The sequence below is a fragment of the Kryptolebias marmoratus genome, linkage group LG1, assembly GCF_001649575.2.
Source record: "Kryptolebias marmoratus isolate JLee-2015 linkage group LG1, ASM164957v2, whole genome shotgun sequence".
NCBI classification, from domain to species: Eukaryota; Metazoa; Chordata; class Actinopteri; order Cyprinodontiformes; family Rivulidae; genus Kryptolebias; species Kryptolebias marmoratus.
This window is the reverse complement of record NC_051430.1, coordinates 12,497,290-12,522,207: the sequence shown is the minus strand read 5'-3', so window position 1 is coordinate 12,522,207 and position 24,918 is coordinate 12,497,290. Positions and strand designations below refer to the sequence as shown.

The window sequence follows — 24,918 nt, the reverse complement described above, 5'->3', positions numbered from 1 at the left end:
AGCGACACAGGGAGAGCCAAATCAGCTGACGGAGAGGGAAGGTGACAATAAATAGGGAAGTATCAATTAGGCATCAATGACACAAAGATGCATGTGTGTGCTGGGAGGTGTCACGCAGAGGGAGGTGGGAGTGTGAAATGTGTGGGGGCAGCAGGGTCCACAGAAAGTTGCACAGGCTGTGGGGTCTTGTAGCTCACATGCTGACATGCGGCGCGATGACACGTTGACTGTAAAACACGTTTCCATATTAACACCGAGGCGCAATCAGGCACTTCTCTTGTGTCTCAGTGAAAAGTAGCATTTATCACAGCACTGCACTTCTTCTAAGGTAACAATTAACACGTGCTAATTTAAAGAGCACATTGCAAAGTCAAAAGGTATAAAAGTTAGTTCAAAATAAGAGGAAATGAATATGTTATACCAAAGGTCATTAAAGAACCGTCATAACTAGAGGAGAGACTTGACAGCTTAAACTTGTGTATAATTATAAGGACCCAATCACAGCTGGAGAGAGTGGAGGCTTCATATAATGACTGGAAATGGATCATAGCCCGTGCTTGAACCCCAGGTTAATCCCAATAAATTGAACTTGATCAAAGACTATGGCAGTAAAAAAAAGTATGGCTCCGCACATTAATCTAGCAAACGCATAAAACAGGGCCAGCTCAGCTCTATAAATTAAACTCTGGCTGCAATAATGCTGATCAGGTGAAATTTTGCCAGTGCTGGCTCAAACTGCCTCTGTATGTCTGAGGTCTTGTTATACCCTTGATCTGGAATGGTCTTATCCGTTCCCCTCGCCTCGTGCAGCCCTAGTGTTTTCTTTTTTTCTTTTCTTTTTTTTTTGCAGGATGGCTCGATGATGGATTTGCAAAGTGGCTGTTTACAAGAGAGCGTAGAGCATTTAAGAGTTGCCAGAAGGTCCATTACCATAAATGTTTAAATCAAACACAAAAAGTTTTTCACCCAAAATGAAGCTATTTCCTGCATTAATCTGCCACGTCTGCCTTTAGTCCAGGAATTAGTCCCTTCTCAGCCCATTCACTTCTCAAACAGTGACCGCAGTTATACGTTGCGCTGCATCACTTCTGAGGCAGCAGCTTTCAAACACTTTCCAGTCTCACGTATTAGGTTTACCGTGAGCTCTCACAGACCTGGTGTAACACGTCAGAGTTCACTTCTTCTTTTGTGTCTGTCTCTCTGTCAACACATGACTCCACTGCTGATTTAAAGCCCTGTAAAAATGTCTCATTTCAGAAACTGTTTGCATGCAGGTCCCTGGAAGACATCTCATGCTCAGCAGATTTACATTAACAGCTATTATTATGATTTTATGATGCTGAAGTCTAGAAAAGTATTTCCCTAAAAATGCCTGGGAATTGTTTGAGTACCGGCAAGAGTAAATATTTGCCTGTGAGCTTTTCTCCCACGAGAAGCCGAAAGGTCCCAGACACTGCCAGTCATGAGAGAGAAAACAAAGTCTTCACAAGAGAGGAAGTTTCATTTTCATTCAGTATCAATCCTTCAGGTTTAGAAAAAGAAGATCTTTAGGAGAAATTTAAACTTTTCATTATCCACTACCATGAAAGGCAGGTGATTATGTAATTGACTGTGTATGTATGTGCATGTGTGTCAAAACTTTATTTAAAGTTTTTACATTAACTGTTGGAGTCAGCCCTGCCTGTCTGTTAGCAAAATATCTCGTGAAGCACTTGACAGATTTTATTCAAACTCTCCAAACGTAATCATTGAACGTACATCTACAACTGATTAGGTTTGATGCAAACCCAATTCTAGATGGCGTCCGCAGCTAATCAACCTTAGCCAGCGTAAAACCGCCTTTTATTCCATAAATTTCACAGATAATGAGCTAAAGTTTTGGTGTGTTAGTCCCAGAGAGTTAGCCTCATCACATACTCCGAGCACTAGCAGATTGCACCCGATCTTTGTTAAAAAGTGGTGATATGCAGTCCTTCAAAGAATGCTGGTTTGGGTTATTTCTTAATTTCTTCTCATTACTTTGCTCAAAAAGTAGATCTAATGGATGGCTTCTTACTGCTCAACAATAAGATTAAAAAGGACTATAAATTAGAAAAGAATTAGCTCCTATTTATCTTTGTCCCCCGCCCAATTTTCTTACATTATGTCTTTCAGGAAACCATAGCTTTTTATCAAAAGTAAGTGTTTCCAGCATGTCTCACAGATTCTTCCCTGTTTGCATCATGCTTTGTAGGTCCTTTGAGCACATCTTGGTGAATGAACGTTGCTGGGTTGAATAAAGCATCATTGATTCCTCCATCACCTGGACGGACTGTTGGTTTTGGGGAGAGTTATCGCTGTTTTCCTAAGTGTGGCGTGGAGATTTGTTGGAGGGCCGAGTGATCGATTCAGCCAGCCTGGAGTATCCTAGTGTGTTTATACATGGCTTGTATGGCAGCTTTCATAAGACATTTACCCCATGATTTGCGATGAGCTTATGTGTGAATAATTAATGGCAATTAATCCTTAATTACAGTAATTAGGCAAGTCACAGGAAATTAGGCTGCAGCTGGAGAAGCCTAGGAAAGGGAGGAATGGGGCTGAGAGAACGTGCCATTTAGTGACAGTGGAGCCATGGTACAATGATCGTGTGGCAGGCCTGCACCAGTCTGCTCGCTTGCCAGCAGAGATAAGAGTATAGGAAAACACAGATGCTGCCGGCCTCGTAAGCCAGACTCCGCAAAGCAATCATGAGTGCAGAACATCGACACACCCAATAAAACCCTTCTATTAAAATCCTAATAATGTGACCTTTGACCCCAGCAGCCCTTATATTTCTTAGTTTGCACAGAATTACACACTAAGAGGTGATAAACCCCTTCAACAGGTTGTGACTGATGAGCCAACAGTTACTGGTTAATGATGAGCCAGCTCCTTTTTTCTTTATAAAACCAGATTTACCACTTATTGGGGCCCCCTGAGGCTCCAGACTCTTACAGCCAATTTGCTCTTAACACAAAGTTTATGAAGAAATCCGGTCCCAAGAAATATTTATTTCTACCTCCAATAAAACAATTAGCCTCCTTAGAATTATTAAAGGAAATGACATCAGGCAGAGTTGTTTGGTTGCTGATTTCATTGTTTGGTAATGGTGTGGGAGAGATTAGGTGGATCTTTTCTGGAAAAAAAAAAAAAAAAAAAGATCGAGCTGATGAATGGGGAGGGACGAAGCTCTCTGTGTCTCTCTTGGAACTCATTTGTGCTTTTCCATGCTTGCCTTGATGAATTTCCGCTTCTTTCTGCTCCTGTTGCTTTCAATTACACTCTTATTCACAATCCTAATTGATATGCCAGTCTCCGAAGATGAGCCACGGTCTTTTTTACAGTCCATTTTTCTATTCTTAGACCAATGTTTCCACACAACAAAATGAATGTGAAGACTCAAACTCTTTTGTTTTCTTCACATGTTATTATAATGATGTATTGCTTTATTTAAAATTAAAATATAATGTGCTTTTAATCGATCAAACACATTCTCTTTGGGGAGCCATTATGTTGCCATTTTTTGGCGTAATTCGGAGGCTTTCTGCCACGCTCCGCCATCGTAGACATCTGCAATCATCACCTCCTTTCATGCAATGCATAGTTTTTTCTTTTCTCTTTTTTTCACTGAAGGACTTTTAAGCTAACAGGGAATGTAAGTGAGTAGAGGAGGCATCCAACTGTGATATTACATTAACCCATAGTGCTTGGCCATGTCTGCCAGTGACTGAAGAATAAAGAGAACATGCTCTGCTCTACTCCTTAGCCTTCAGAAGTGCTATTAGAATTAATGAGAATTTATAGTAAAAAAAAAGTTGCTTTCCCAGCTCCTGAATTTTGAATATCTGAGCAAATTCCAACACCCAGAGTCAAATAATGCTTATTAATGACCCAAATGCAACAACGGTGATGTAACAAAAACACACACTGCATTGTGTATATTACAGAGCTACTCGTTGTTTTATTTCTGGTGTTCAAAACCAGATATTACACCATGCTGTGATATGAGCTTATGCTGAACAAGTAATACGATCTCTTAATTAGAGCTCAATAGGCATGTTGTGTTGTTTGCCATTCAATAAGCAACTGTTTTTCTGCTGCACTCACAGGCTCCTGTTTTCTTCATCGTATATAACATGAGCAGGAAGCCATCGAGTGGTTGGATAACAATTCTTTAGCAGGCTCATCACCAAAGCCAAGAGATGCTGCTAACAGTGACAAGGTCAGCATGTTCTGCAGGCCCCACTCATATATTCCTCACTATAAGTAATATAAATGAGGCTGTATGTAGCCATGAACTGTTGCCTGTAAGCAAAAGGGTAACTGAACAAAATAAAGTAAAATCCCCAAATCTCCTCTTGAGCAGGTCTAATGACACATGGGCCTGAAAGGAAAAAGTCACAGAATGTATTTGTGAAGTAACAAAAGATATGGCAAATGCGGTTCGATTGTGTTTCCAAATATATGCATAGTTGCTGCTAGAATTTTCCTCACAATGTGAGCAGACTGAGCCACATTAGCATGTATCTGCAAAACTCAAGTAAATTTGTTGAGCACACATCTATAAGTGGTAGCAGCATGGTTGGTGTTGTTAGGGGCATTCTTGTACCTTCAGTGGTGTTTACTCACATTGCCAATTAATTATTAATGCAGAAGCACTGAGGGGTTACAGCGATATGGGGCTCTGGCTTTCCAAGCACTGTCTTTATATGAACAGTCGACATGGTGAGAGCTTCAAAGAAGCCCTCTGAAACATTTCAGACTCTCGTGGAGAAGGCTTATTACAGCTGAAATGTTTTTTGTTTTTTTTTCTAGGAGCCCCAGATATTCTTTGTGAATGCTATTGCCTGGAAAATATGGGGTATTTTTGTTTGTCTATATCAAGAAACATGTAAACAAAGAGACAGCACTTGCGGCTTACTTGGCACAAGTATTGCAGTTCACAAGTGAGAACTTGTTTGGGAAAAAAAAAGCTTTGCAGAAAAACTGTGAAGATTTGACAAATAACAAAAATGAAAGATTTGTCTTCCCTCCCCATGAATATATTCCAACATTTGCACCGTGCAAGGCGAGTCATTTTCTCCCAAATGATTTCCAACAACTTCCAGATGAGCAAAAGGACTTAAAGAGGGTTCTTTTAAAATATAAGGGCAGGGGCAAACATCAGTTGTCAACCTGCTTCTTTTTGAGGCATATTTGTTGCCTGCAGAGCCACCCCTGATGACACCTCTGTAGATCTGCTAATGGAGGAGGATCTGTAAGGCTATCCCCTGGCCTTTGTCTGACCTCTTTGTGAAGCTGAATTCTTCAGATGTTTGCAGGATCGAGTCACTTAATCCATGGCACAGAGTGGGGCCAGGAACAAAAATTGGAAAAAAAAGAGAGGAAAGCACAAGAGAGAGAGAGGAGGAGAAAGGACAGCAGACAAGCGCCTCACTTTGTCTGAAGGAAGAGAATTCGGCACGCAGAGTAAAGAACTGCAAATGTCTGCCTGTTCTGTTATGCACCATTGTTTCATACGGAGCTGTAAATAGACAGAAACAGTGTAGCAGCAGAGTTTCTGGCAGGCGGCACATTTTATTGCTGCTAGACCATAGACTCAGACATTAGTGAGTATGGCTCATTAAATGGCATGGAATGTTACCATTTTACATAATTCCTCCTGTATCGTTGTTGTAAATGAAATCCCGTTTCTGTCTCTGACTGCACTCTCGTCACTCCACAGCCATTACAGCTTGTCCCAGCACTCCTTGAAAGCAGCTATCTGTAATTTCAGGTCTGTGTCACACAGAAAAAGTATGCTTTACAAGCCTAATGGTCTGGGGTGGTTGATTGGGGAGGGGGGATTGCGCAAATCGGAGGAAATCTGAAGAAATATTTGAGAATTAGGACATGATGAATTCAGATTGCTGGATGGAGAGACCAGGGTGGGCAACAAATATAAATAATGTATGTAGCCAGGCTCCGAAAACATAAGCTGGAATTTGCTGCCGTACTTTTTTGTTCTCAATCACCTTGATGAAACAATCCAGAAGAAATGGCCTCATGAATGAGACCACTGACAAGCTGATTTTCCACCCCTGGCATGAGGCTGCTTTCTCCACTTAATGCTCCCCGATAAAGTGTAGCACAGAAGTAAACTAGAAGAGCCTCCACTCCTGACACATGTGACAGTATTTGCATCAATTATGCAGTCTACGGCTGCAGCAGGAGGGAGAGGCAGAGGGGGGAGGAGATAGAAGAGAAAAGGGTTTGTGACAAGATGCAGAGGCAGAAATGGGAATTTCTCTTTAAAATGCATTCTTTAGAAAATAACATTCAGGATCATTTACATGAAAGCAGCTGCAGCGGTGAACCCGGCAAAGCAGCAACAAAGTCTGTGGAGCGTTTTGACACTAAAGACTTTGGCAAATAATGGAGAGTTCTTTGTCTCCTCTGTATTCACTGTTTGCTGAATACCTACTTTAAAGGGTGTTGAAGGAGACAGTGGAATGAGGAGAAGAACTAGGTCCCACAATGCTTAGTTTAAAAGCAGAAAAGAAAGATGTACAGGGCCAAATAAGTCAAATAATAAATGTTCTGCTTGGGCTGGACTTAAAAAAAAACCAAGTAATAATCACTGTAAACCTAACATTGTGGCATGGTCTTAGGAATACAGCCTTTGTGCGTCAAGAAATGTTAATTTTGTGCGATTGCTTTCAGCTTTGTGCAGCATGAGGTATTAGCAAACGCATACAATTCCCCACAGTCGTACAGGAAGATGGCTTTTTATTAGCAGAGGGAATAACTTTTAAAGCGTGTCCCAGTTTCTGCAGACTCCAGCACAGCATTTTATTTCACTGTGTCCAATCCTATTTCACATCCTAGTTAAGTACACATACAAATCTGCTGTGCCATGGTTTCTAACCTCTCATCCACATGCGAATCTACACGAGCTCACAGACACACACAAACACACACACAGAGTCGCATCACCAGGCCTGTCACTGCCTTTTATCCATCGTCAACCTTCAGCTGTATGGTTTATCCGTAGTGACACTATAGCAAAGTGCTTGACTGCTTTTTGCCAACAGACTGCAACACTTTAACTGTACTTAGTCATGCATCATTATGGCAGACTCAAAGCGGTGTGTCTGGGAACGCCTGCAGATGGTGGAGGCTGAACCATTTGGAAAGGAAGGCTCTGTGACAATGATGCTTATTGCATGAGTAAGTGTGTATGGACACAGGAGTGTATCTGTGGAGCAGTGTTGAATAGAAATTATGCATCCTCCCCCAAAAAAGAAAGGAAAAAGTAATACTACTAATTCAACAGGCTTTCAGAGGACATTCTCTATGAGACATGATATTTGAAATCTCCATGTAAGTCTTTGTTGGAAAGGCTTTTTATATGCATATTGATCAGTCATTGTTTACTCCAATCGATGCTGACTTAGTGAAATGCAGCCCTCACTCTGTTCTTTCCAGAGATTCAGCCCTCTCTGCACTGCATTTTATGGCTTTGTTCTCTCTTCAAACCTTCCTTCGGCTGAAAATGTGATAGCGTTTACTGTCACTTGTCACTTTCTCTTTATTTCAAGAGATGACAAAGCTTTTACATTCAGCATTCCGCTCAACACGCGGGTATTTTCAACAGATCTTTTCTGCTATTGAAAGATAAGATGTTAACTTCATTCGGTGGAAGCCACATTCAGGAGGCACACAAAGCTGGGTCTTTTATTCTTTAAGGAAATAAAGAAACCATTTGCAAAATATTCTCTCACAGAGAAATAAAATCTTATCTTTATTCTCCATGACCACGCAGAGCCGTATTACTTTTGACATCATTATGTAAAACCAATTTCTCTTTCGAATCATTTCCACTGCGCTGCATTACCACATCTATACACTTGCTGTTCTTTATTACAAAGTAGGTGGCCTAGAGGAAAATATATGCATTTGGTCCTTATGGCATAAAAAATGCATATAGGTGCCTCATTTCATCTGTGTTATTCCTTTAATAATTCACAACTGCCCGCAGTCGCTCTTTAATATTTAATTTGACAACTTTTTAATCTGTCTTTGTGTGATGATGAAGCAATCGTCAGCTGTCACAAAAATGATTGAAGTATACAATAGGGCTGAAGTGACTCATAGGTTGTAGGCTTCATTATTTGTTTTGCTTCATCTGTAGTGGAAGCTTGAGGGGGGGAAAAATACACTGTTCACCCTCTAATTTATCTTCCATTTTTATTTATCTTTTCTCAGTGGCCCCCACACAAAGCGGAGCTCTGTATGACATTCATACATCATTCATACTTTGTTTACTAGCTTTTAGTTTGAGGCAAATCAAAAATCCCAAGCCAGAGCTTTTGATTGTGCGTCCGTGGTAAGTGCTGTTCCAGAGTCCTACATTTATTAGCATAACCACGGCGCAATGACCCTGTTTTTTTTGTTTCAGCTTTAAAAATCACATAATATTCAGAGATGCTGCTAAATAATTAGTAGGAATGTTTCAAAAACAAGTACATAACAAATGCTTCAACAAGGTAAACATGGGTGTGCTGTTTTCTCTGTGAGGTTACCAGAACAGAATCATCCAAAATGGATAAATGGATAATGGAGCAACTTAAATGAAAGTGGCAGCAGATGAGTGATTAGCCCCTGCTAATTCTGTAGCACCTCCTCTGCCGGCATCTCTGGCAATCTGGCCAGTTTGGGCCCCCACTGTGGTGCAGCATGGCACTGGGAGTTGTGGTAGCCTATCCCCCCATAGCCCTAGGCTGCTTCTACCTTTGGTATGCTACTCAAGGTTAAAGGGATCCCAGTAGGGTGTTTAACAGTGGTCTGCTTGGATCAGATTTTTTATTTATTTTTTAATAATCTCCGTATCGTGGATGGGGAAACTGGAGAACTATTCGGAGATGTTTATCTTAGCATTTTACATCTGTAATGAAGATCTTGTTCCCCTATTCCAGAGGTAACATTTCTACAGCGGGCCTTTTAAATCCCCACACCAGTGTAATACTCTAATAAAGTAGCAGGGGAAAGTGATCTGAACCATTTTACTGTGAGGATCTGCTGTTTGCTGTACACATGCAGCTTTTGCTGACATTCATTTCGAAACCATTCGGAGCACTTGCGACTCAGAGTAACAATGCTGAAGGAAAAAGAAAAAAAAAAAAAAAAGCCTGCTGAGCTCAACAGTGAATATACCTCTGACCCAGACCGAGGAAAGGGAGATTTATGAAATCCACATGTTTAATACATTTCATTTTGTCCAAGGGATTTGTATTGCTTACCACAGTATTTTAGTGTTGAAACATTCTGAATAGTCACAGCTTGTATTGTCTGAGGAGAATAAACCCTGTCCGGTTCTGGCTGCTAAAGATTTGTTTCGCAGCACCTCCTTTTCCTTTTCCACACATCAGGCATGCACTGTCTGAGGTATTACATTTTGTTCTGCTGAGGTGTTAGGTATATATATACCCTTAATCTTTAATGCATAATCCCTCCTGAAAATCCGCTGCATAAATGAAAAAGATAACCCTCATATCAGTGTGGTGACAGAAAATAAGATAGCAGGGTAATTTAATAAAGGATTGACGCTGGCCCCGGTGTGATACGGTGTGTGACCTCTGTGTGTTCATTGTGTAGCTCAGGGCAGGTGAGTGCTGCCTGTAGAGAGTGGTATTCTGAAAAAAAAAACCCATCCCATCCTAGGAGTGGAACATCTGTGGTGACAAACAGAATGCTCCATATGGATTAAAGCGCAGGGAGAGTAGTCACTGAAATATTTGCTTTCCCAAAGTGTTGACACAGTATGAAAAAAGGAGAAGCGTGGCTGCGCTTTCCTCCTTCCTGTAATCAGGTAGCTGCTATCACAGTGAAGTGTTTGCCTTCCTAATGGGGTTTCCATTTCGTGTGGGTCTGTGTCATTGGCTTCCCATTTGGAGCTGCTTCCTGCCACAGTAAGTGCCAATCTGTGGAGGCTTAGCATGTAATATTTCTGTGAGGGTCAAAAAAAAAAGAGAAGAAGTGACGAATGAAAAGAACTTTGAAGGGATCAAAACTGTGGTTACCTAACGCTACATGAAGTACTTACTTCATTTAGCAGCTGACCACAAGCAGTCATAAATACTCTTCTCAGAGGACGCTTGTTTTACATCTCAAATGCACTTGAGTGTAATGTTGACAGATATGGCTTGTGACGAGTGATAGTCAGAATGTATGAGCGCTCATAATGCCGCTGTCAACCACTGGTGCCAGACTGACAATAAGCAGTTCACCTCTGTTTTCATTCAGGAGAGTGCAGCAGACAGCGCGGGCTTCTCCACTATATTTATTGACTTGTTTTACTAGCCTGAAACAGGGTGCTTTTATACGGGCCTGCTCCGTCTTAAGACTCTCTAGACATTTACATTATTCCTGAATGAGTTACACGCACATATAAAGGAACACGTCCGCAGGCGAGGTTAGATATATGCTCTTTTTCCGCTTCTCTTTACGCAAACTTGTACAGCGTTTTATTACCTCACAATTTTAGATATCATTACGCCAAACCTTTCTCCAATTACACTTGTGTTCTATTATTTAACATTTGTAGAATAAATAATTCTCTTTCTGTGTATTAAATTTTTATAAAAACTAGTAAACTATTCCTCAGACTCTGTAGTCAAGCTGATAAAAACACTTTTTTTTCCCTGTTTATGCTGAAGCTGATTCAGTTGCATGAAAAGCAGAGATTTCACAAAGCTCTAAAACATCATCTTTCGCTGACTAATCTGTGCGACTGCAGTGGGAGATAATGAATGCCAACACCAGAGTCAGAGCCGATGCTATGATCCACCCCACCCAGCCTAAACCTCCAGCAGTATTTACATGATATTTCATTTTAGAATAAACCTATTTTCTCTCCCACTGTGAAGATATTGAACTCTTCCACACAGATGTCATCTTAAGCAAAGCTTATTAAAAAGATGGACATCAAAGTTGCAGGCACCCATTTATCTTATCGCACTCTAATTGGCCACCACAGGCTGGAGAACAACTAACTCCAAAATAGGAGGCGCGGAGTGGTCGGGCTAAAGAAGAGGATGTCTAAAAGACCTCTCGGTGGATTTGTTGCCAATAAATCCTCGAGAATGAAAGCAGGGCTTTTCTAGTGGGTATGGAATTTCATAAATACATTATAAAATATGATGTGCTAAAATAAACACACTCTTTTGGACGCAGGAGTTTGTTTCTTTGTTCTGATGTGTTTTGTGGCCACGTTGTCCTGAGCCTGACCTGCAGCCTCAGTCTTTGCTTGACATATTTGGAGTTTTTAACATCATTGCTGACAACATGAGGCAATACACTCTGAAAAGGTCACTCAGCCCGGTAGCCATGAGTGAACTGAGATTACATTTTACCGCTCCATATAGAATGTATTGTTCTGAGTTACCCACTCGCCCGCAATGAATGAAACTTATTTTTTAGCCATATCGCTGCCTTGCCATCTAACACAGGCCCAAGGTGAAAAATGTATGATGTTTTCCCACACAAGTGGGCAATAAAAACAGAAAAACAAAGTCATTAATTGCCCACAAACAGTAACCAAATGCCATCAAGAGCTTGTGCTCTCATTAACCTGGCACCTAATTATCTGCCTCCAGTCTGAGGCCTGACAAGCCCCATCGTCTGAACCCTCAGCTTGGTTGTGTTGTGTCAGCGCACTCCCAACCACAGCCAAGGCACCATTAGGTAGGGAGAAGACAAAAGCTTCTTGCAGTAAAGGTTTTGTCTGCACGCGCCACCACAATGTTCCTCCTGTTAATGCCTTCCTTTCCAATTAAATCTGCAACTGTTAATTATTGTAATTATGAGAGTGAGCTCTCAGCTCCCCCCTTATCCCCCCTGCTCTGTACAAACCCTCCCTCCGCAGTGTGTGTGTGTGTGTGTGTGTGTGGAGACACTACGGGAGCTGTTGTGTTGCTTCAGTGGCGCCTTGTCTCTGCTCCAGTGAAGCCCGAGCAGGGAATTGGATGCGGAGGGGGACTTGGTGCACATGACAGGGGGTGATGCGAGGGAGATTGTTCGGTTCATCTTGGATAACTGGGAGAGCAAGTCACGGCCAACGGCCACGCCTCCAGTCCATCTCATTAAATGGTGTGTAAAGTACATGCTGGGAATAATTAGCACCGAATAACCCTTTTTTTGCTACCTTGTTCGCAGCACAACAAAATGTGATGTATCATCTGTAGGTGTACAATAAAACTATTCAGCTGGACAAATGAAATGAGGGAGATGATACTCTCCCAGCAATCATTCACTCATTTGTTCTAAACATCCATCAGTTATTTTGTTCTTTTCTTGTGGTGATATGAACCCCAGTTGTTGCTGTATTCTTCGGGAGACAGTTGCGATAGATCTAAAGTGATGTGTTGAGTATAAGGAAAGCTGAAAAAAAGTGGATGTCAGGCCGGCTGCCTGTTAGGTCTCTGCGTATCTCAACATCCTCTTTGGCCTGCTTCTGTCACAAGCGGTTGTTCGGCTCGGACCTGATCTGCCCAGCTACTCATTGTGCCGCATTCTGCAGACTGACTAACCTGCAACATGGAAGCAACATTATTGCTTGGGATATTTAATACTATAAATGAGCTTTATCAGTGCTCTTCAGGAAATGCTCTTCAAATCAGTGCATTACACAGTATCTCAACTTCAGTTGCCTCTTAGTAGAATCCCCACGCATTAGCACAGCTAGCAAAGGATTCTGGCTTTACAATTTGGAGCTGAATTCTCTTGTAAAAAGACACTGAAGCAAAGAGCAGCTCCTTCTGCTTGAGGCGATGTAGCCTTTTTGTGGATACACTGCAAAATCTAAATGATGGACTGTCAACTCTCTAGCAGAAATGGCACTGCAAAGAATAATCTCTGTGGCAGTGGATCATGGTTGGCTGTATGCTACCAATGCTGTGTCTTTGCTCATGTGAGCATGCTGCTTTCATACATGCAGACACAAACGTATTCTCAAGTGTGAGAGCACAATACATGAATACAAAACTCATACACTAAATGCTCCAAGCCTGAAGCCTTTCTTTAGACGCATCCAGTGAAAAATATGGGATTAATAACCTGAATAGAATTATTTTTCACCTCTAGCCTTTAGAATAATGCATGCTTGGCTTGGTGTCTGGATGAAGTTGTGCCCTCGTCTGTGCATGGTTATCGGTGTGTACAAGACCTGCTGTGTGACCTGGTTTCATGCAATCTCCAGCTTCTAATTAGGAGGCTGCAGAAAAGGCTGGAACGAGAGGAGGAGTGATTAGTTGCCTTTGGGTATTTCATAAGTGGCTTTCAGTGCCACATTTGCATTATTTGCTTGGGGTCTGAATAACAAATCAGCCTACCTTTGCAGCAAATTGAGGCTAGCAGCTAAAGACCATCAATACATGAAATCTAAAATGAAACGGAAGAAAAGAAATAAGCTAAACATGCTAATTCAATATGAGAGAGATGAAATGAAATATTGAAACATGAGGTGCTGTAATGTTCCTGAGCAGATTCATAAAATCAAGATGCAGTTGTAGAGAAGGGATTCGGATGTTTTTGACTAATATAGTGTTGCTTGTGTTTCTCAATAGATTTGGGATGTATGCCTGGGAAAAAAAATAAAAAACACGAGTGTCTCAGTGCTTGCAGATCATTCTATGTCCACCAGACCATGTGAACCATGCAAGCCCTATGATGAAGCCCCATGCTGTATGAGTTCTGTAGGGTCAGTCAGTGTGCTGATCTGTAGCGGAGGTCCTGTCCGCTTATTTGGCCAGTCTCCCCAACCGCTGTGTGCGGCTGCCACAGTCAGGCCCGGTCAGCCATCACTATACTACTTGGCCATTTGCCCACATTGAGTCTTAGAGGGCAGGATGCAAAGTGGGCACTCCACGTGCAGACCCACAGATACACACATCACACACACATGAACACGGCGAGTGACAGTGGCTCTTGTTTACCCAGCCCTCCCACCCTCCCTCAGTCTTCTTTCATCCTCTGCTTCCAGTCTGTCATGTTGCGTGTCACTTCCCACAAATGTCAGTGCCACCCTGGGACAGTGATTAATTTTGGTGTGCCTGGCAAAATGTCTTCAAGATGTTTGTTTGGGTTGTCTTTCCCACCCCCTCGCCCACCCTGCTACTCCCTGCACGTCTTGGAGTCGTGGGTCGAGAGTGGCAAGCTCCCCTCCTCCATCCTTCACGCCCCTCAACCCCCCACACACGCCACTGTCACGACTTTTTCTTTAGTGGGGGGAGCGGAGGGCTTCATCATCTTCAGCGAGGGACAAAGGCTACCTGAACTGACAGAGATCTTCTTTTCTGACCAGAGCCACTTTTTGTCACCCCCACCCCCCACCACCTCTGTGACTGTCTGTTTAGTGTGTGCTGCTGGTGTATGATGGGAGAAGTCTTGACCCAGCACTGGGGGGCTGTAACACTTCACTGTCAGCGTGGCTGATTAGCTTATCACTCACAGCACTTGGAGGAAATACATCACCATTCTAGACAGGGATTCCCCGGTTTGGATCTCATTCCAGGCCTTCTTTTATTCATTGTTTAATCACTGGAAGAATCATCGTCCGCTCTTAGTATTTCAGCCTCATCTCTCTAAAACCAATCCTCTGTGGATTACAGCAAAAGCTTTCTTTTGTTTTTAGTGAAATCATAACAGCTGGATTATTTGTATGAAAGCACTTCTTACAATGTGCGTTGGACAGGCAATTCAACAACCCAGACTCACGCATGGACACAGCTATTTTCTCCAGGAAGAAAAGGAGACAGAGCCATCTCACCAAATTATTCCTTTCAGCTCACTCAACAAAGAAAGTGAAACACAAAGTGGCAAATGTGCTTCGGCTTCCCCACAGTGCGGTATCAGGTATGGTAATTACTCTGCCATTAACATTGGGAATAGTTAATGTGTATTAATGTGTTAATGGCATGTTAATTACTGTACATGGTAGAAAGCGCCTGCAAGCATTCTCTCAGATTTTTTGTGCCATGTGGATGTAGGCCAGCCTTTATAAAAAGCCCTTAAGAACATCGATGAAAGAGGATCCTGATGTTTCATTTGTCAGAACAAAAGATTTTCAATGGTAATTTGATCCCGCTCCCGGCTTCTGCAGCTGAAGGTTACTGATCCAGGCGCCACGACAAAGGAGATGATATGAAGTCAAAGGAGACGTGGAACGCGGCAGCAGTGACACTGGCCTCTTTGTGTGAAATGGATACTCTAAGCCCTCTAGAGTCTCCAGTGTGCTGCTTTGGCAGTGGGTTTTAATAACACGGTGGATTAGAAGCCTTGAATCCTGAGTGCCAAGCTCGAGTTAAAGCTCACCTTGGACGATCCTCAGTAACAGGCGGAATGCCATGGTCGCCTCACTCCCCCTCCTTCCAGATGCTTCTCTATGCACCCAGTTTGCTCCATGCCTTTAAGAAAGATGACCTTTGCAAATATTGACAGAAAATAAATTCTGTTTCGATTAGTTAGCTTTTGGAGACCTTTGCAGATCAATGCAATTAGATGAACAGAGTGTCAGTACGTGGTTAAAGCTGTTCATTGGAGGCGCTTGGTGGGCGAGGAGCTACAGGAGGTCAGGGTTATTTGTAATGAACAAGCTGATTTGGAAACAGTTGTGTAAAAAAAAGTCACAATGTTAAACATAGACAAAATTTGGGCACTTTTACACAAAAAACATCAAGTTGTTGAAATTAAATTGTTACCAGTAAATCTCTTGCTTTATCTGCAGCCTTTCTTTTCAGTGAATTGTCCTGTTGCTTGACAGTGCAGTCAGTACAGCAGAATGAGATGGAGAAGCCCAGAGGAACCCCTTTCCTCTTCAGCAGGCCACATTAACCCAGCAGGGCTCTGCCTTTATGGCTCTCCTGCTCACACTTCAGTGATGAGAGTAAACAAGTAGCGGGGCAAAGGTCAGCTAAGCCCACAGAATAAAAGAGGGCACAAGGGGGGAAAAAGAGGTGGGAGGAAAGGAGAGCGGCCTGAGGCGGTGCTCAGATCACTGTCAGCGTTTCAAGCAGGGAATGATGTACGAGACAACAGCCGTGAACCGGAAATGATTATAAACAGAGAACAGGGGGGAGTATATAAAAGGAAAGAGCTGCATTGTCTTTATCTGTCAAATTTACTTCTTCCTTGGATCAGATAGGAGCAGCAAGACCTGTAAAACGCTAAAAGAGGACCCACGTCTGAGTGATAGTTGTGGATTAATCACAGTGTCTCCTTTTGTCTCAGCCACAGAAGAAAAATGAGGAACAATCATATATGCATGTGATTTTTTTTTCTCAGTGACACCACCTGTATTGTTGAATGACAAATGAGGCCGATTAAGGACATGTGGCATTATTATTAATATAATTTCTGATTTTCCCTTTTCTTTCTTTTACATCATTAAATGTGGTCTTAATTAACTGAGCCATCATCATCATCATCATCATCATCATCGAGTCAGAGTAAAATAGCTGGAACAAGTATAGATTTTTCACTCTTAAGTTCCCACTGCTTGCAGGCTTTACCAAGGTGACACGACTCTCGCGGTCTCCCTTTGCACCGAGATTAATCCCACTTTGACTGTGGAGGTGGATTAGAGCTACAGTCAGGTGCCCAAACTTGTTTTAATACCCATATCATCAGACAAAAACAGGATAAAGATTTGAGCTGGAAAAGTAGCATCATAGCCTTAGAATGTGACTGTAGAATTACGATACAGATTTGTCAACCACACAGCAAATTAAAGATATTATCTCACTCCAGGTTATATTGTGGAAGTTATGTGATGATGCCGAGCTTAAGCAGTGAATCCCAAATCTTTAGCCCCTGCAACAAAGGTGCACGGAAAGAGACAGCGAGACAGAGATAAGGCTTCTTATTCTTATTCTTTTTTTTTCCTTCTTTTTAGTTTTAGTTTTCTTGTGTGCTGGAGACAGATGTGTACCATGCCTCCCAACACGTGTTATGAATGACCAGTTTGAGCTGCTGTGGCACAAAGACACCCTGGTGGACTCCTGCAGGGCCGTCTGCTTCTAGGAGCAGCAGAGTAATCATTTTTATCCTGCTGATTTCCCAAATAGAAATGGACACGTATGATAAAAATGTCATGGCCACTCCACATGTCAGCGAACTAACAGGATTACATGTCACTTTCTAATGTCCTGCTCTGTTTTCTTTTGCCATGAATGGCCACAATATTGCGTGCGGGAACTTTGTGGTAATATATGGTAAGAGACAAGGAGCTCTTTATGGTCTGTGATTATTTAGTTTGAATGAAAGCAGTGATTTATGCCCATTTAGCTGAAAAGCCCTGTAAATTCCCTCAACTGCATTTCCCCTGGATATAGAGTGAGTGGAATGAAAGTGACAACTGGGTTTGGTGTGGAAATCTACGCCGCGTCCCAGAGTTATATTTAATATACCTGACATGAAAAACGTGCCTACCTACTTACCGCCACCCGCAGCACAAAAGAAAGCGAAGCCTGCTGAGCTTGTGTTGAATCAGAGAGTGGGAGTAAATAGCAAATTAGGAAAATATGAACTGTTGTGGCAGATAAACCACCAGCTATTAGAGCCCGTTGAGCTGTGGAGTTAGGCATCTGGTCAATCAACGTTTGAATCGTGTGCCATTTTGTTTCATGGCGCTCAAACAGGGAAAAAAAACCAGTGGAGTCTCTCCAGCACGGCGACTTTTGGGTGTAAGTTGTGCAAATTTCGGTCTTATGTGGATGAGGGTTTGTGGAGCAGTGGCATATTGTCCACTCAGATGGCTTGGCTCTGCAAGCCTGATGGAGCCCTGTCCAGCATCTCAATGTCTCCAGCACAAATAGCCACATTCATCCACTCCTCTCACACCATTACACCTAAAAGACTCGAAGCCAGATGATCCATAAATAGAGGCAAATTTGTTTTTCGCTGGCACTGCAGTCGAACCAAACACCAACTGAGATGAAAACACCAGAGACACATTCACAATTTGTTGCCTAGATTTTTACGTTTTAAACACAGAACTGCTTTTTTAGAGAAGACACAAAGTTGTTTTCTCTTCAGTATTTACTCCTGTGGATGGTGAGCAGGGTCACTCGGTCAAAACATGGTAAGAGGGGCTTCTCTGATTGCATGCCTACTGGCTGACACAATAGAGCCACTAATCTTCTTATTTAGAATCCAGAGGCTGGCCATATCTTAATGAAGCTGTAATGAGCTGTTGAAAATCCCTGAATTGCGGTAGGGATTATTGAATTGAAACAACTCTGGTAATCATAACGTTCGAGTAGCCACTCAGTATTTACTGCCCATTGAGCCACATTTTTATCCACTTACAAGACTGGATTGCTCATGCTTGTGTGTTTTTTTTTATTTATTTTTTGCTGTAATTTTGACCTGCAGTGTTTTTGTGTTTGTTTACTCTTTGGAAAAGCCTGGCATTGTGGTTGCAGTGCCAGCGCATCCAGGTGTGAGTGGACGCTACCTGCTGGGTGATTACGACGTGTTGACAGAGAACCAAAGGAAACACACAGCAAGATCTGCGAACAAAAACAGATTTCATGAATAAGCAATTGGCATAGAATTGACCTAGCACTTATCTCACTGTATGTAGACTTCATTTTTACCACCACAGTAAGGACTATAAATTTATATGAGATTTTTAAAAAAGTATAAGAAAATCAAAAAGAGGAAAATTGTAGTACTTTTGTGGATCTTCCAGCCTTCAGTGTGTGAAAGACAGAGACACTTACTGTAGGTATAGTTTCCTGTTTAGCATCCATTCACAGAGTAGAAGTGCCACTTCACTATTGAGCATTTGTCAGTTTATGGATGTTGCTGTCATGTCAGCTTTCCTGTACACACACTGTGCAGCGCAGTGTGTAAATAAAAGGGAACAGACATAGATGCAGGCGACAGGAACACAACACATACACAGGAGGCACTCAGTTCATACCTGCAAGGGAAGAATCGCAGTGTGGCACACTGAGCAGGCATACTGCCTTTAATTGCACTTAACTGTTAAGTTTGAAAACTTCTGTTTTTCCAAAATGATTATTATCACGTGCTGCCATTAAAGGTGGGAGATAATGCAGTTGCCTGTCTGTTTGCAAAATCATGAACCACTGGACGGATAATTATCCAGTGAACATCTACAGCTGATCATATTTTGGAAGGTCACTCAAGATTTTGTTTAAAACTTTGGCGTGCCCAAAACGGACAATATGCATTTCTTCAACAAATGCTTGTTTCATTCAGCAGAATTGTTTTCTAGATTCAGCATGTCTCTGCCTGACGTTTTCTGAAACCGTGTCCCATTTTATGTGCTACTGCAGGTCTCAGCATCCGTGGTGCCCAGGAGGAGGACCCTCCAGACCCCCAGCTTATGCGTTTAGACAACATGCTGCTGGCAGAAGGAGTGGCAGGACCGGAGAAAGGTGGTGGATCTGCTGCTGCTGCAGCTGCTGCCGCGGCCTCAGGCGGGGCTGCCGACAACTCCATCGAACATTCTGACTACAGAGCCAAACTCACACAGATCAGACAGATCTACCACACAGAACTGGAGAAATACGAACAGGTAAGAAGCAATCCCAAAAGCTGCTTCAGGACCAAGCTTTTACTTGAGCTCTTCCTGCACTTTTTTGTTCGTTCACTTTATTATTGAAAGTTCTACACATTCTTGTGACTTCTACATCTGCCTATTGAGTTATACTTCATAGTTCAGATTGCATCACCCAGAGCAGCTTATGCATTGCATTACAGAGAACATTCCAGTTAATATGATGAGGGAGAATGGCTTGGAAAATAAACCGCAGTATTATTTACTGTGTTGTAGATGATTACAGAGATCCAGAGGACTGCACTTGTCATCTGCGCTAAATGAAAGTATGATCAGCTCCTTCACCTAGCACTTTGAGCCTGCCATTAAACACCGAGGCATTATGGGTGAAAATAAAAAGGTGTAACAGTGATGCCTCAGCAAGCCAGTGCGCTAAATGAGACTAATTTACTTTGTGCTTTCCGAGAGGAGGCACGGGGGCAACACAACTCTTTGCCTGGAGTAAATGCATCTTTCTTAAGGGTGTTTCCGTGTTTTAATTATCTAAATGTAAATACTTAACGAATTTTACTCAGAGTAATGAGCTAAAGTGTGCACTACGTAAATGAGTTATTCTAATTAATCACGCATGAACTACTGGTTTAACGGAACGCTTTTTAAATTCGCTATGCATTATGGCCGAGCAAAATTGCAAATCTGCATTTGTTTAAAGATGACTTCATTGATTATGCCATTGGAGTCACATGAAAACAAGGCACTCTGTTAGAGCTTTGAATTCTTGCATGTAAATACCTCATTTGATGAATGAAAAATGAAAATAACTTTTGGAAAATCAATCAGTGAGTGTTTTGAAGTTCTTTAAACTCGGCAGTGATTAGAGGCAACTCACTCTGGTTGTTTGTGCCCCTCTGTTTCTTTTCAGGCGTGTAATGAGTTCACTACCCATGTGATGAACCTGCTGAGGGAACAATCTCGCACGCGACCCATCTCACCCAAAGAGATCGAGCGCATGGTGGGAATAATCCACCGTAAATTCAGCTCCATCCAGATGCAACTGAAGCAAAGCACCTGCGAGGCTGTCATGATCCTGCGCTCCAGATTTCTTGATGCCAGGTCAGTGGAATGTGTGTGTGTTTCATTAAATGTGTATGTGTGTGTGCGTGTTTTAGGTATTCACAAACTTCCACTCCTTCTGTGTGACCCATATAAGCAAACCCATTGGGTGGGGGCAGAGGGGGGAATTTTTAGACTTTGTGTGGGTCTCAAGTTACTCTCCCATTTGTAGCACAGCACACAGTATGAGCACAGCAGAGATGCATGAATTTAATTATGTTCATGTTCCATGCATTATCCATTTTCAAGACAATCATGCCCCCACACCTGAGAGCAGTTAAGACCAAATGAAATGGGGGCCGAGTCATGTGTAATGGATGGAGGGAAGGTCATCAGCAGGTGTTGTGGATTACTCTAATCACTAACAGTACGATGCGGCGCGGAGCTCTGCTGAGAGCGGCACAAGTTGTGGCCAAACAAGCCAAGTGGAAGCACATTTGCTGCCCGCTGCCTGTGAGAAGCACAGTAAACAAGGCGAAATAAGCAAATGCTCAACAACATGATAAGTAGTGCCCTTGGGAAGCAAGGGGACCCAGATCTAGTTAGAGTTTCCTTGTTTCTGCTGGAGAACCCGGGGCTGTGGCACTTCAGGAACAATGCTCAACTGTGCATGCCGTGATTTCTATAATGTACCGAGATGCACTCCGACTGGGCTTTGCGCTCCATCACAAAGCCCACCCATCCGCTGCACTAAACTCTGCACATTACACACTTGGACTGGAGATTGGAGACCAACAGACCAAATTAAACATTGTATGTGTTTTGAGACTGTGTTTATTGGTCAGAGTTTTGTCCTTTCTGCGTGGACTACACTCAGAGCAGGACATGATATTCTGCTCCTGAAGGCCCCCTCAGAACCAATTCCTCATTATTTTCACCATTTATGTGTGAGATTGATTGTGCAGTCCAAATGCAAGCGTTAATGCTGGTCTCGCTAATGGGCTCACTCGGCCCTTCTCTCGCTTTTCTCTCCACTCAGGCGAAAAAGGAGAAACTTCAGCAAGCAGGCGACGGAAATTTTGAACGAATATTTCTACTCGCACCTCAGCAACCCGTATCCGAGTGAGGAGGCTAAGGAGGAGCTGGCCAAGAAATGCAGCATCACCGTTTCCCAGGTGGGTAGTGCTCATCCAACAGTAGCTGGTGGGTAATCAAGGTGGGGAGGCCTAGAGGGATCGTTACAGTAGGTCACACTGCCAAGACACAATGTCCTCTGCTAACCTTGACATTGTGACTGCCTAATGATGCTTCAGTCAAGGCTGGTCCCAGTCAGTCAGAGCAGGACCACAGGGAAGGGGAGGCCTATATCATCTTAGCCTCAATCATGGCACTATGCTGTCCTTCCTTACGCTGGCTCCCCTGACACTTCCCCCCCCTCCTCTCATTCCCATCCACCATGCGGGTACTCTCTCTGATGCTTGGTCAGTTGTTCAGGTCATAAGCTGGGGGAGATAAAAATGGCATCATCCATTACTTTAAGAAAAGCATTTAAAGGCTGGTGCTTCAAAACAGCGGGTGATATTGGGCATTTATCTGTATGTTTTCTCTTAAAGTGGCCTAGCAGGATGCTTCTAATTCACTGTTATACTTTTCACTTAAAGATGAGACTTTCCCACTTCCTATATATCACAACCTCGTCTTTAGGTAAACCTGAAGGCAATATCTCTCACACCTAACCCTCACATCCAAAGTATTATTATCCTGTTCTCGCTCTCTCTGTCTCTGTCTCTCTGTCTCTCTCTCTCTGTTTCTCTCCCTCTTTCTGCTGTGATTGTGACTACCATAAAGATTTTTATCCTTTGTTGTTCTATGGATGTCCTCGTGAGACACAATATCACAGAAACATGAATCTATACAATTATCTGCAGTGTTTTTGTATGTGTGGGGGAGGGGGTGATGAGGGGTATATGGAGTGTAGTCATGAAGAGTCAGATACTGTAAAAGCCCATTCTTTTTTGCCTTCAGGGGGTGGGAAGCACCATCACAGTGTCACAGGTATGTCATAACCTCTCCTGATCCACTGTTTTCATTTTCTTTCAACCTCTTTTGTTTATGTGTGTAACAGGCTTACAGTTTTTCACTGCACAGAACCCCTCCCTCCCTCACACCTACTGCATCAATGCTAATGTTAGAACAAAGAATTTGAAGTTTGAATGTACTTTTTAAGACCAGATGACAATGTTCTGTATTTGCCACCAACCTGTAAGTCACTCAGCACCACACAGCCTGTGTTTGATGGTTTCCTATATTTGCACCACACCCATGTTATCACTATGTTATGCGTGTTAAAATGTCACATTCTATTCCTCCTTCTTCTTTTTATTTTTTTACCTTCCTTTTTCCATTTTCTTCCTTTTTTTGTTTGTTCCTTTATTTTTCTTCTGCTTTATCCATCTTTCTCCCTCTTGCTTTTTCAGGCCTCCTCCCCCTTCTTCTTCTTCTTCTTTCCTTTGTCTGCCTCTTTCCTTTTCCTCATCCTGTTTTTAATTTTTCTCCTTCCCTCATTCCTTCCTTCCTTTCTTGCTTCTTCATCTTCCCTTTTTCTTTTGTTCCTTCTCCTTTCTTTTACCTTTCTCTTCTTGCGTTGTCTTCTTTCTTCTTTTTTTCTGGTTTCCTTCTTCCTATTCTTTCTTTTTCTTATTCTTTCCTCTTCATTCTCATCTCTTTCCTTTTTCTCTTCCTTTTTTGCCCCCCCCCTCTTCTTTCCTTGTCTTCTTATTTTTTCCTTCTCTGTCCTCTTTTTTCATCTTACTTCCCCTCTTCATGTTCTTCCCCTTTCTCCTTTCTTTCTTGCTCCTCTTTTTCCATCTTTTTATTATTTTCCTTTCTCCTCTTCAACTCCACCTTCTATTTTCGATTATTATTATTATTATTATTATTATTATTATTATTATTATTATTATTATTATTATTGTTATCTTCTTTTTACTTTGTGCTGATTCTGTTGTTTACACTTGTTAACAAAATAACCACCAGCCTTCACAAACTGAGCTTCAGTCTTTTTCTGTCTCATAAAACCAGCTGTTCTTCCCCTGAGTAAAACTCAAACTGAGAGCTTTACAAACGTACCATTTATCCCAGGACCATTTAGTGGTGCACTCCTTCGAGAAGTGGACCTTCATATTGACTTATTCCAGCTCATTTTAACTGAGTATCAAAGTCAGGAATCTAATATAACGGCAGGTGCAACACGTTCACGTCATCGCTTACAGTGGCTCGACCTTTCAGAGTCACATACGACTTGCACCGTGGGCTTGGCTAAGTCATTTTTCAAACTCTTCCTAACTCTTTTTGTGTGCGGCTTTGTTGATTGCACACGTAGTTCATTAAGTAAACACCATCCGTTGTGCCTGGTCTGCCAATATCGCTCTGCGGCTCTGCTCGATGCATCATCACTGATGAAATAGCCTGCATCATCTTAGCAGATATTATTTAAAAAGCACGTGAGGCACAGGCACCCTATCAAGAGAAGAATGCAGATTGCTGAAGTTCAAATGCAGCCTTTATTTAGTATCTTTTAACAATAATTTTTATTTGCACCTAAAATGCTGCAGCTAAGAACTTGGACAAACAAACTTCATAATGCATCTCACCACGATAAGACTGCTTCACGTGACTGATCTGATAAATGAATCCTGCATTTTATTGCAAATAACTCAAGTTCAGTACAGACTTGACATCTCCTGAGTGGGTCTGTAATTACAGGGCCCTCTGTCATTTTGCAAGTGTGTTGCAATTAAAATATCCCATTAAATGGTTTTGTTTTTTTTGTCAGTTGCCTCAGCGGCAACATTTAATATATCTGTGACTAAAACTTTATATTCAGCCCAAAACCAGTTTCTAATCCAAAGAGAAATGCACCCTGTCAAAGTTGAAATGGGCACATTTTTCTGAGTGATACTTTTCAATATTTTGATAATGAAATATTAATGCAGTGCACAGAAAGTGTTCATGTTTGTCATGCACTGGTCAAACCTTTTTGTTAACCTAAAGTAAGAAGCAATTTGAATTCTAAACTAAAGCTTTGAGGCCTCCCAGGTTAGCATTCATTAAAGCAATAGTATCATCTCCTTATAGTCTTTTATTTTGTTGCACCTAAGAATCCCTAAAACTATAGTTCAGCATGCAGGATAGAAAATATATGCCTTAGAGTAGCCAGCAGTGCTGAGTTTGTCCATGACTGAGACACATTACATCAATATGAACAAAAACTAAGT

At 42.1% G+C, this 24,918-nt stretch overlaps 1 protein-coding gene across 9 annotated transcripts in view; it reads left to right on the top strand.

Annotated features, from left to right (window-relative positions):
* pbx3b (pre-B-cell leukemia homeobox 3b) overlaps window positions 1–24,918 on the top strand; it is a 56,913-nt gene that overhangs the window by 24,160 nt on the left and 7,835 nt on the right. For 5 of the 9 annotated variants that reach the window (XM_017417269.2, XM_017417270.2, XM_017417276.3 and 2 more), the window contains exons 3-6: window positions 19,365–19,606; window positions 20,511–20,701; window positions 21,681–21,816; window positions 22,667–22,696. In XM_017417269.2, coding sequence (XP_017272758.1) covers window positions 19,365–19,606; window positions 20,511–20,701; window positions 21,681–21,816; window positions 22,667–22,696 — 599 coding nt within the window. The remainder of the gene's footprint in view (window positions 1–19,364; window positions 19,607–20,510; window positions 20,702–21,680; window positions 21,817–22,666; window positions 22,697–24,918) is intronic. The other 4 variants (XM_017417271.2, XM_017417272.2, XM_017417278.3 and 1 more) reach the window with 1 other exon arrangement.